The 13,097-nt window shown below is 40.8% G+C and overlaps 1 protein-coding gene across 3 annotated transcripts in view; it reads right to left on the bottom strand.

Annotated features, from left to right (window-relative positions):
• The window catches only part of EXOC4 (exocyst complex component 4), an 806,015-nt gene that overhangs the window by 34,727 nt on the left and 758,191 nt on the right, over window positions 1-13,097 (bottom strand). Inside the window, exon 18 of one of the 3 annotated variants that reach the window (XM_059885681.1) lies at window positions 11,256-11,703. The exons of the other annotated variants lie outside the window; for them this stretch is intronic. Within the exon in view, the coding sequence (XP_059741664.1) occupies window positions 11,694-11,703 (10 nt within the window). The 3' untranslated portion in view covers window positions 11,256-11,693. Of the gene's footprint in view, window positions 1-11,255; window positions 11,704-13,097 lie in introns of those variants that run through there. 3 annotated transcript variants of the gene reach the window in all.

The following is a 13,097-nucleotide window of genomic DNA, read 5'->3' as shown; positions in this document are numbered from 1 at the left end:
TGGAACAACAGACTGGTTCCAAATAGGAAAAGGAGTACATCAAGGCTGTATATTGACACCCTGCTTATTTAACTTATATGCAGAGTACATCCTGAGAAACGCTGGGCTGGAAGAAGCACAAGCTGGACTCAAGATTGCCGGGAGAAATATCAATAACCTCAGATATGCAGATGACACCACCCTTACGGCAGAAAGTGAAGAGGAACTGAAAAGCCTCTTGATGAAAGTGAAAGTGGAGCGTGAAAAAGTTGGCTTAAAGCTCAACATTCAGAAAACGAAGATCATGGCATCTGGTCCCATCACTTCATGGGAAATAGATGGGGAAACAGGGTCAGATTTTATTTTTTTGGGCTCCAAAATCACTGCAGGTGGTGATTGCAGCCATGAAATTAAAAGACGCTTACTCCTTGGAAGGAAAGTTATGACCAACCTAGATAGTATATTCAAAAGCAGAGACATTACTTTGCCAACGAAGGTCTGTGTAGTCAAGGCTATGGTTTTTCCAGTGGTCATGTATGGATATGAGAGTTGGACTGTGAAGAAAGCTGAGCACCAAAGAACTGATGCTTTTGAACTGTGGTGTTGGAGAAGACTCTTGAGAGTCCCTTGGACTGCAAGGAGATCCAACCAGTCCATCCTAAAGGAGATCAGTCCTGGGTGTTCTTTGGAAGGACTGATGCTAAAGCTGAAACTCCAGTACTTTGGCCACCTCATGAGAATAGTTGACTCATTGGAAAAGACCCTGATGCTGGGAGGGATTGAGGGCAGGAGGAGAAGGGGACGACAGAGGATGAGATGGCTGGATGGCATCACTGACTCGATGCACATGAGTTTGGGTGAACTCTGGGAGTTGGTGATGGACAGGGAGACCTGGTGTGCTGCGATTCATGGGGTTGCGAAGAGTTGGAAATGACTGAGTGACTGCACTGAACTGAAGAGTTTATCAGAGGATTCCCTGGTGGTAGTGGTTAAAAGTCCCTGTCTTGCAATGCAAGGGACAGACACTGATTTCATGCCTGTTCTGGGAAGATCCCACATGCTATGGAGCGACTAAGCCCGGGAGCCACAACTACTGAGCCCGTGTACCCTAGAGTCCATGCTCTTCAACAGGAGAAGCCACTGCAATGAGAAGCCTGCACACCACAACGAAGAGTAGCCCCCACTCTCTGCAACTAGAGACAGCCTGCAAGCCGCACAGATCCACCAGAGCCAAACAAAAAATACAACTCTTAAAAAAAAAAGTTTACTGAAATTCAGATAGTAACTAATCATGGTAGCATTTCTACTTTAATTTACTTGAGAAAAAAAGATTCAAATTGACGTGGGCAGAACAGATATTTATAGGTTAGGGAGAACATGGCGATATCAATACTAAAAGCTAATAAAGCTAATAATCTTTCTGTGCTCCCTTATTAACAAGGACATGCACATGGGTAGATAGTGAACAGAAGTCGTAATTGTTCTCACATAGTAATTTCTGTTTATAAAGATGTGGCCAGCAGCCATATTACTCTGTTAGCCTCAGAGAAGGCAAATACAAGAGGAATGAGGTTAGCATAACACTCTTAGAGTTTTATCACAAACTAGGAGGGGGTTTCAAACCCAGGATGATGTCTCTTCTCCCCAGGCTGCCTGTTAACTGCCCCGGGGAGTCATGGCTTCTGATGTGAATGTGAATTTGTAAGCCCCTTTGACATCAGCCTGCAGGAGGCATCAAGGTCTCTGGGAGGGAGACCTGAACGAGGAGTCAAGTCTGGGCTCTCCTCCTATCAGGATCCTCCACTGTCCTATTACTCCATGTCTGTGAGTGTCAAAGAAAGGGGCCAGGAGATACCATATTGAAGTCTTATCCAACAAAGGTTTCTGGGAAGACAATATGATCCAAGATGTCTGAGAGTCATCAGAACTCTTCTTACCAAATTCCATTTCTATTTTCTTTTTCACTTGAAATATAGTTAATTTACAATGTTGTGTTTGCTTCAAGTATACAGCAAACTGATTTAGTTATACATACATATATATATGTATGGAAAAGAATCTGAAAAGGATATCCATATATATGTATATATGGATATACATATACATATATATATGTATGTATGTATTCTTTTTCAGATTCTTTTCCCCTCTAGGTTACCACAAGATATTGGGTACAGTTCTCTATGCTATACAGTAGGTCCTTGTTGTTCATCCATTTTATATATAGTGCATTTACATTAAACCCAACTCCTAATTTATCTTTCCCTCCCAACTCACCAAATTCTAAACTCCTCTTTGCTCTCTACTGCTTTCTCTTTTCACCAATCTCATTAAAACTGTAGCCAGTTTAGACAGTTCATGTTTCGTTACTCTCTCCTCATACTCTGTTACGTTTGACTTTGAGACCGAGAGAGGGAGCTGGGCTCACTTTCTTTTCTTCTTTTGCACATGAGACGGGAGCTAAATTAATTCACATTCATGGAAACTTTCAACTTCACAAGAGGACTATATACGCAGAAATGCAGATTACTATTATTTCTGGTAATTTTGGCATCTGTTGTTAATCAAAGTTACAGATGATACAAATCGAATATATATTTTGAAAGATTTTCTTTTCTTTTGATTGCAATCACCTTGGAAGCTTTATTTATATATGAGTCCCTTAAACACTTAAAATACCCACTTGTCATATTCAGGGTTAAAAAAACAATCTTCTTTACAACCAGCTAATTCTGAAACTATACAGTGCAACACACTGTAGTAACCAGCCTCTGAATTTTCTTGAGGGTATAGTTTAAGGAGAGCAGTAGCACCCTAGAATTAAACTTTATAACCTTCTTTTTAATAGCGTTTTGATTCTTCAGAAAGTAATCCTTTGGCTAAAATATCATCCCATTCCTTCCACCTCTTCAAAGCACAGCTCAAAAATTGCTTCTTTTATATTTTTCTCTAATTATTCCAGTCCACTCTGAATAATGTCGCAGCAGCACCTCTCTCTCTCTCTCTCCATAAAATAATTTTTAAATTGTCTATCTTCTTTGGCACATGATAAACTCCAAACGTTATTGGCTGTGCCACAATTAAATTTCATCCAGCAAATGGTTATTAGATGCAATATTAACATTATAGCATTTTATCAAGCATTCATCCCACTTCTTTTGATAAGAGAAACTTTCCTTTTCTCTGTTCTAAGAGGTCCAGGTTGGATGGATCAACCCTTCACAATAGATGTGGGCATGTGATGCGGGCTGTCCAATCAGAATGCTCCATTCTCCCAGGCCACAGCAACTGGGTCAGAGATGGACAGGGTCCACCAGAATCCCTTCAGGAGATCTGTTAAATGGATTTTAGAAGAGATAACTCTCTCTTTTGCTAAGATTTCTAGCTACGAGTATGATGTAACTTCGGGGATGTTTGGCCACACAGGGAATTAGGCTATACAATAATAAAGTCTAGTAGATATGAACAGAAGCAAGAGTTTGACAGGAAAAAAACGAAAAGATTGAGTCCTGCTGATAGGGCTTGAACCCTTGGATAAAAATCAAGTCTAAAACCAATCACCCCTTGAATATCCAAATTTCATGATTCAATACATTCTCTTTTTTGGCTTCAGCTAGTTTGGATTTGGTTTCTGCTCCTTACAACTGAAAGAATCCTGACCAACATGAGCTGTTTACTGTACCAATCACTGAACATCTCATCTAGGGCCTCAAGTTTAGACAGAGTGGCACTTACATTCCAAAGATAACCCCTAATAAGTGAGACCTTCCCTTATTTATGTCTTTGTGTTGTCTTCTCCTACACTAAGTCTAGGCTAGCCTGTGACTTGCTTTAACTAACAGAATGTGGTAAAAGAGATAATGGCACCAGTCCGGGGGGCAGGCCTTAAAAAGGCCTGGAAGCTTCTACTTGCCTGCTTTTGGGAGCCCTAGGTTATTGTGTAAGAAGTAGGACCACCCTGATGGAGAAAGCACATGGAAAAGCTATACGAAAGGGAGGAATCTTTGAGACTATGGGGAGAAGGGGGAAGGAGGGATCCAATCATCTGAGTGTCCCAGCTGAGTCCGGCCTTACAGAGACTCCCACCAGACACATGAGGCAAACCATCTTGGGTGTTCCAGCCCCATTTGCTATCAGATTACAGTCATGCAAGAAATCCCAAGATGCTTCAGGAGAAGAACTGCACAGCTGGGACCCAATCTTCTAAATCAAGAGAATCAATATAATGGTTGTTGCTCTTGGTACTAAGTTTTGGGATGATTTATTATATATTATATTTATATTATATAATAAGATGATTCCATTATATAATGGAAACAAATGTACACATCCAATAATTAAGTTTTCTCAGCTCCAGAAGGAGCCAAGCTTCAGGGCATGTAATCCAGCCAGTTTTGCTTTCTTTTTTTTTTTAAAGTAAAATTCTTGATATGAATTGAAGTATTCTCTATAATTGATCAAGATAAAGAGATATGCCGTAACTTCATACCAAAACTTCAACAGTGGTGAGTAATAATTTAAGACTCCAAGCTTTACTGAGGATTGACAGTTTTAAAAGCTAAATTTTACCAGATTCACTAGATTTTACTATGTCTGTAAGGAATAGTCTTGGTTTTAAGTTGCAGAGAAGAAATTATTGAAAGGATTCCGGGTAAGTCATAGATGATTCAGAAAGACGGAAACATCAGACTTGGAAAGTGAGCAGGAATGAACAATGTTAGGGATCAAGGCCCAAGTCACTCCAGGATCACTCTTCAAGGACAGTTTTCTGAAGAGACCACTACTGCTGCTGCTACACACAGAACCCCACGTCTCGCTCTGCTGCCGGCAGAAATGGATGTTGACCGTGTCATGGCCACTGCCACTGACTCAGGTGACTGACAGCTACCACTACTGCTGATGCCACGTCACAAGACTCCCCATCACCCCTGCACTCGTCCCGGGCTCCCTGATTAGTTTTGAGTAGGTGCATCTGACCCAGCTGAGGCTGGGTCACCACAGAGTGAGCAGGCCTGGCCTTTGTGTTTTTATAATGGGAAATGGGCCCTGCCTCCCTCCCCAAGGAGGGGGATTCCCACAAGGCCACATTGTGGGGAATTCCCTTAACACAGCAAGAGACGTAGAAGCTAGGTGGACAAAAAAATGACACGTGTCACTCATGTATCACTATTGTATTTTCCTTTAAAAGTGACTGGGTTTTCTACTGATACAACAAAAAGACATAGCCTCTTGCTTCCCTTCCTTTCTGAATATATTAAATTCATTGGAAAAAATCAAAGTAGCTTCTTAAAAGCTATTTTAGACAACTTCATCAGTCACTGTATTACCACCACACGTAGGTGTTTTCCTGATACTTGGAGAATTGAGGTGTACACTTGGCAGTGAGCCCTCTCTCCCTGGGCTCTCTGGTCCAGCCTTCCCCCCTGACCTGGACACCCTCCAATGCTGCTGTTGCTGGGCCAGGTCTCTTGGATGTCCCACCCCCATCCTGGCCTTGTTGGGCTCAACAATGACTAGTGAGCATTTCTAGACAGGACCTTGGTGCTATGCTAAAATCCACTCTCATCACCTTTGGGATTTTCTTTTGTTTATCCCCACAGGCCTACAAAACAATCTCTCCTTTCATTTTCCCTGAAGGAAGATAAAAAAAAATATTACCCCTCCTTTAAAAGCCCTTTCAGCTAGGAACACCCTATCATCATTGTTTTAATAGAGTCTATAAAATCATCGAGGCCATGGTCTATCTTCTTGAAATACTAACACATTACACTGTCATGAGCTGTATAGCACAGTAGCTAAAATGCAGCCAGACCTGGCTTTGAATCATGGTTCCGTCATCTATCAGCTGTGTAGACCCTGGGTTAATTAATCTTTCAGAGACTCAATTTTCCCATTTGTAGAACGAAAATGCTAATAGACAGGCACACTAAGTTATCATAAGGATTAAATAAGATAATGTGTGTAAATCACGTAAGCAGAGTGCCTTATACAAAGTACTCAATACAATAGGTGTTAGTAGTAATACGAATAAAAATAATAAAAAATATTTATTTTAAGCAATTTGCTCTTACTGTATGTGGAAAAAGGAAATGCTGTGACAGAACTACAGAGCTATAAAAACTTCAGGATATGGCATCAAAAGAAAATCAGGGGTTACAGTTAATCAGATATTCTGGCCTATACTGAGATATCATATTGAGTCATCAATTTTTAAAAGACAGAATACAGGAAAATACATGTAATGCTAAAACTATGCTGAATGCAGTAGTCTTCTTTGATGGCGGACAGGATCTTCCATTCTCAGGGGCAAACGTCATGAACCCCAATTATCATTGCAATGAAAAAACACAGAAGTACCAGTCTGTATGATTGTTTTGTGCAGAATTATTAGTAACCAATTCTTGCTGCTCTTCTATTTGGTTCTAAATATAAACACTATTTCAAAGGAAGAGATTCAGGAAAAAGAAAAACAAACTCATTGTTCTAAGAAAAGGACAGTCTGATGGAGATTTAAGAAAAGCTTTGAAGTTAGGATTTATAATGGCTCACGCATCAGGAAAGGACAAGACAGATTAGACAGAATAGAAAAACTTAATATTAATATTAACTGAGTTAAAAAGAACTGTGAACATGTATAATGTTTTGTTCATGTCTGTAGGGGTGAGCCAGCCTTCATGCCAACAGCAGAATACCTGTGTGTGATGGCTGTCACACCAGCTAGTATCTAGTCCTGCCTACTGTATCTGTCTGGGTGAGGATCCCTTCTAAGACAGTTGCCAAAAGGAAATTTCTCTCTCATTTTCCAGGTGAGCTAACAAAGGGGTGGATATTATCCAAGCAGATCTGCACAGGTGCTGTCAGAAGAAAAGGACCTCAGGAAAGCAACTGAAGGTTTTACTGAAAAAACTGCATTTTTCTCCCATAATTTAAAAAAACGAAAAAGAGTTATTAGAATCTCTCTGGCTTCGGGGCCCATAATTTAAACATATGCCATTGGTGAGGAGCCTCAAAATGCCTGAGAGCAGGTTCTTTCCCTCCGCACAACAAAAAGTAAATATTTAAGGCTCATTAGAGGAACTGGCAAATAGCTGATAGCCAATAGCTACAAAACTTAAGGAAGGCATCAGTTCCCTGGCAGATATATGCTTCCCCTGTTCAAATGTTAGTTACATGTCATTATCACTTCAGTACTTTCATCCCTGGAGAACCAGGAAACCAAAAGAGGGAGAAAGAAAGCAAAATTTCTGAAAACCGAAAAGTAAAAATTCTTCAGTGCTATATAATTAAAGTTAACAACAGACGCCAACCTACCACCACATACATGGAGCCGAGAGAAGTCGAAACTTCTAATGACTGATTTATCACAGCAAGTAATTACTTTATGTTTTTCACAAACATTTGAAACCTATTATTACTTTCACAGCGGCGCACATCAACAGAAGACAGTCACCTAAGGGAGAAACGGGGAAACTGGGCTGTAATTAATTTCCGGTCGAATATATTATGAAGCCTTTAATGTTGTCAATAAAATGCTTGAGCTGCTAAAAATCACCAACCTCTCCCTCCTTCCTCTGTCCCTGGTACCCCAAAATGTTTAATCAGCATCTTTGTGATACAGATTGCCAAAAGGAGCAAGAGACACGGTATTAACGCCGGCTGCAAAGCAAAGACCATTGATCCACTCCTTTCCTTGACCCAGGTATCAAGAGAGAGATGTCAATCAAGAACCGGCCTCTCCAACCCCCACTTGTTTTTTTCCTCATTTGACTCTATCTCTAATCGACAAAAAACGGAAGGTGTACAATTCTTTGGAGAAATTTAAACATGTAGATGCCAGGCAATGGAAATCATTATAGCAGCAACCGAAGCCTATATCCTTAAAGGTTAGAACACAAAGATTAAGAGTACCTCCAGGAAAAAGTGAAATAGCTGATCTGAATAAAACCTTTCCATCAATTGGAAAACCACAGCGCAGCAAAGGAGATGAAGAGCTATAGCTGATGTGACATTTATATTTTTGAGTACCTACATGTTTATTTTTTGAATTACTGTTCAGAGCCTTATGAGACCTTTATAGGTCACGCAAAACACAGTAGCCAGCTTCTCTATCTGTCTAACTCCCCAGTACATGGGGTGAGCAATGCTACAACCATGATCTCGACTGTGAAACAAACAGGCCTACACTACTTCTTTCTCCATTCATTCATCCATTCATCCAGTCATATACACATGCAATAATTTGTTCATCCTATCAACAAACACTAAAATGCCTGTTACATGCTGTGTATCTCAGAAATCTTTACAGTGTCTTTGTGGAATTAGACTGAAGTTCACTTCCGTCCCTTTAAAAGCCTTTCCTGGGATGGTCTCTTTTGAGAGCTAGGGGTTGGGGTGGAACTCTAGACCCCTGAATCCCATCTCTGGCTGCACAAGTCTAATCTACAAGATACCCTTGAGTTGATTTTCTAGTCAAATACTCATTTTATAGATGAGGAAACTTCAGCCAAGAGAGCTCAAGTGATGGGCCCAAGTTTATGCAAAAATCATGGGCTGAATTCGTTTACAGCCTCCCACTAGATAATAAAACACTACTTTGTTCACCCCCGAACTTCCAAGAACACAGCTTGACTCTTCCTCAAAACAATAATGGTGACTCCATAAGGGGTTTTAAATGATGAAAAGTGTTTTCAGATAATTTTTACTTTCATTGCCTGCAGCAGGAGAAAAAAAGGGTAAAGGGGAAGAAAGGAGAATAAGAGGGTAAAAGAAAAATGGCCTGGATATTGTAGAGTCTCAAAGAACATGAGGTTAGAGTCCAAGAACTACCTGCATCAGGATCCCTGGGCACCTTTAAACAAACTGCAGATGCCTGGGCCCACCCTCAACCGTCTAAATCAGAAATTTTATGGATGGAGTCAGAGAATTCCACCAAAAGCAAGTTCCCTGGGAAATTCTTACGCCCTCTGGCTTTTGACGACCACTTGGCACCGTGTTTTTAAAGCAAAGGTGTATGTACTTGGGGTTAATCATAGAGTTTACTGGGAATATGAATCGTGTAGTGGTTCTAATTTGTGCTATGACTCCAAGAGCATGGTCTTGGGCATCCAGTGGTGTTGCTCCTGGACAGCTGTTTGGAAAGTGGGCAGGTGAGCAGCAAGCAGCACCGAGTACCTACTGGCTGAGCAAAACCAGTGCAACACATTCGTGAAAGAGAATCTGCATCCTCCAGTGAAACTGCTCATTAAAGCTAACTACAGCTGCCAAGACCAGAGCTCGATGGAGACACACAACCAGAAAAAATAAAGGAACGGAAAAGAGAAGCGCCTCATTGAAAAATAAAATCATATTTTAATTAAACAGAGCAAAACAGAAACCTAGGATTTACCCAATGACAGCCCTGGTTCCACATGGTTAAGGACATTCAGAGACTCTGGGGTTGGACTGACCTAAGTTTGAATCCTGAAGCTCATTCTTGTGTAAACTGGGAATTTACTTTAGCCTCCTCAAGCTTTAGCTTTTTCTTTGCAACTAGAAAATGGGGCGGTAGTAGCTACATATGGAGTTTCAGGAAGGATTCAGTGAACCATTGTAGGTCAAACATTTCCTAAGGTTCATGTCATTCACTGAGTTTAATTATATAATAGTATCAGTGACTACTCTTTCATTAAAATGGGAATATATCATCATCATAACTGGGAGAAAGTAAATAATTAAGCCTCTAGGTGATCTACACTAAAGTTACTTGACTGCTAGATGCTGTCTCTGCTTTAGTAAAAGCAGGCTGCAGCCACAGGTCTATCAGGCACATGTTTATTTCTTGGTAACCTATCTATAATTAGCTATGGATGCTCTCTGAAACATGCAAGTAAATTCATATTCATCAAGCATGCTTGGAAACTCACATTACATTCATGAACACTTCAGGTTGCTGACTATTACAAAGAAGAAAAGGAAAACAAAAGACAAATTTCAGAAACCGCAAGAAAGCAAAACACAATCATGGTAACTAGTCACAAGGGCTTTATAATGAAATGGGGAGGAAGAACATGTTAGTAAGAATTAGAGCAATAAAGTATTACACAATAGGTACAGATGAAGATGGTTGGATGGCATCACTGACTCAATGGATATGAGTTTGAGCAAACTTCGGCAGATTGATGTTTGGGTGAAGTTTGGGTGAAGTTCAGGTGAAGGACAGGGAAGCCTGGTGTTCTGTAGTCCATGGGGTCACAAAGAGTAGGACACTTTGAGTAGTCACACTTTGTGACTGAACAACAATAACAAATGAAGAACCATATGGATATAATAAGGTATTGTTTAATAATTACAGAGGGTAGAAGATTGAGGTGGAGAGGAAAGAGATGATAAGGTGAGAAATGGATGTGGACCTGACTGTTAGGGGGTGGTTGAGAGAGCAAAATGGTCTGGCTGGGTGCTGACCACTGAGCTCATTGCAGCCACCTGGCCTCCCTTCAGCACTATTCTCGTAGACTGACAAATGGTGTTAGGCAAAGCAGGGGGTGAGAATGGAGAGAAGGGCTTTCTGTATAAAATGGAACAAGAGAGGGAATGCAGAAGGAAGTCTAGCCTCCATATGACTTGTAAGGGGTTGTAGCTCTGTTTACACCATGATAGCCAATTGCGCCTGTTTCTTCCTTTTAGGCATCAAAATTAAACCCTCTATTTTTATTTATAAGATAAGAAAGGCGTCAGCTTCCAGTCTCAAGTTTTTCAGTAAGGATTCTATTAGAGTGATCATTAGAATGATCTTTCCCCTGCTTTAGTCATAGAATAAGCGTAATGTCTTTCTAGAACAATACAATCCTTTCCTGGCAGAAAAATGGCCTCACTGGGTGAATTAATTTAATTTCCACACTATGGCGACTACAGAGGCCATGCAGGGGATATAAATAGCACAACTTGATGAGAGATTTTGGACAAGTCACTTCTGATTTCTGTTCCATAGGATCTTTATTGGATATAATAACACCTGCCATCTATGCTAATCTCTGAATCATCCAATCCTAGCACATGTGCAACAAAGGGAAGATGACGACTATGGCTGCCGATACTCTCGGGGAACCCTAAATTATACACTGACGTTGTATATGTACAAGGTATGGTGACGTTAATTGAGCATAATCAAAAGAAATCTTACTTAATCAAAGCTCACACACTGGATAGGTTTATAAGGAATCAAACACCAATACTGACAGGTATTATTTTTTGAGAGCCTTCTGAGTACTCATTGTTCTGCTGTGCTCTCGGGGGATATGAAGACCAGTAGGCATACTCACCTAATTAATAAAGCAATTAATCACCAGTTAGTTGGTAGAATGTATGGAACCTACTGTGAGTGCAGTGAACACAAAAAAGGAGATCAGTAGAAAGTGGTATCGTTAGAAACAGGTATGGTCAGGAACAAAGTCAAATACAAGTTTAATTAGGGGGAATGTAATGATATTTAAATCTACTTGTAATAATATTTACAAAAACTGCCTCAGAGATCATGCCACACAAAGTTTTGTTTTGTCACTAAATTTTAATAACTGGCATATTTCCTTCTTCCAGGGAGCAAAAGCCATGTAGCCTCTTGTATTTCCCCAATGACTTGGGTACCTAGGAAAGTCAGGTTCGCTTTGTATCACTAGGAAACTCAGGAGATGTAACAGAATTTTTAGTGGCATCATCACTGAAAGAATTTTGATAGCAGACTAATTTCTCCTGCAAATTAATCACAAAATTAATCAAAATTAATAATCTTGAGCCACAGTCCTGGAATATATGACAGGTAAAGGTTGGAAAAAGGATGCATTACCCCAGAATCAGAAAGGCAGGTAAGACTAACAGCACAATAAAGTTGGGGAAAATGTGAAAATAATGGGAAAATGCATATACATATTTTAGGAATAGAGCTGCTCTTTAAGTACTGCAGTCAGGAAATTTCACGTAATAGGCGAGGACACTTCATTATTTTCACCTCTGAAGCCTACCAGTGAGGCAGCCCTGCTCCAGACTCATCAGAGTGACAGGGAGTTAAGAGACCACAGGCCTGTCTGGATGTCCATGGGTGTTTCCAGTAGATGGCAGCATGTCATTGCTAATCCCTACCTATCAAACAGCTCCCTGGTCACTTCAGATAGGAAAACCCATAATAACCTTTTCTGCAGAAATCCAGAGTAATGTCCCTGGGACAATAGGTCTGTAGGAATCACGTCTACCAAAGCAGCTCCCTTGGAAGGAATTCAATATTCTCAGCTATGCCAGAGGTCATCGCTGGCCTTAGAGAAAGTACAAGGTCAAGGATAAAGCAGGAGTCCAAGCTGATATGCTTAGGCTGGCTTTGTCACTCGCTCTGCCGCCTTGAGGAAGCATTTAAACAGTCTACCTCAAAGAGGAGCTGGGAGAAATTAAAATTAGAAGATGTGATCATTGATTGGGAGGAAAGATGCTGGATCATTTTGTGGGGAGAGTACCGTGTCAGTGCAGGTAGCAATTTCACGCTGTGCTCTTTTCTGGCTCTTGTACTGTGGGGTCATTCCTTCCCTGTCCTCTTCTGGGGTCCCTCTTCCTTCTCATGCCCTTTACATGCTGGTGTTCTCCGTCTCCTCTCTCTCTTTTTTTTTTTTTTTAAATTTTAGGTGTGCTATGCAGCTTGTGGGATATTAGTTCCCTGACCAGGGACCAAACCCATGACCTCTGCGGTGGAAGCGCGGAGGGGTTCCACTAGTCTAACCACTGGACTGCCAGAGAAGTCTTGTCCTCTAATGGTCTTAAATAACAACCTCGAGCTGATGATTCCCCAAACTGTTCAAACCAGGCCCCTCCCCTCCTCCACTCTTCTCCAAGCTTCTAGCTTACACACTCAGTTGCACATGAGCCATCTCCACTGGAAATCTCACAAACATCTTACACTTGTCACATCCACTGATGATCTTCCTTCTGCCAAGCCCACTCCTCCCTCTTCCTATAGGCTTATCTGAAATAACAGTGTGGGGACCCACGTATACATCCATGTCAGAGAGTGGAGGGTCAAATCTGACCCATTTTTCTTTATCCTCAACATTTAATCACTCTTTATATCCCGCACATTTCAGCTCATTTATACATCTCAAATC

Source organism: Bos taurus, chromosome 4 (assembly GCF_002263795.3).
Source record: "Bos taurus isolate L1 Dominette 01449 registration number 42190680 breed Hereford chromosome 4, ARS-UCD2.0, whole genome shotgun sequence".
NCBI lineage: Eukaryota > Metazoa > Chordata > Mammalia > Artiodactyla > Bovidae > Bos > Bos taurus.
This window is presented reverse-complemented; position numbering and strand designations above follow the sequence as displayed.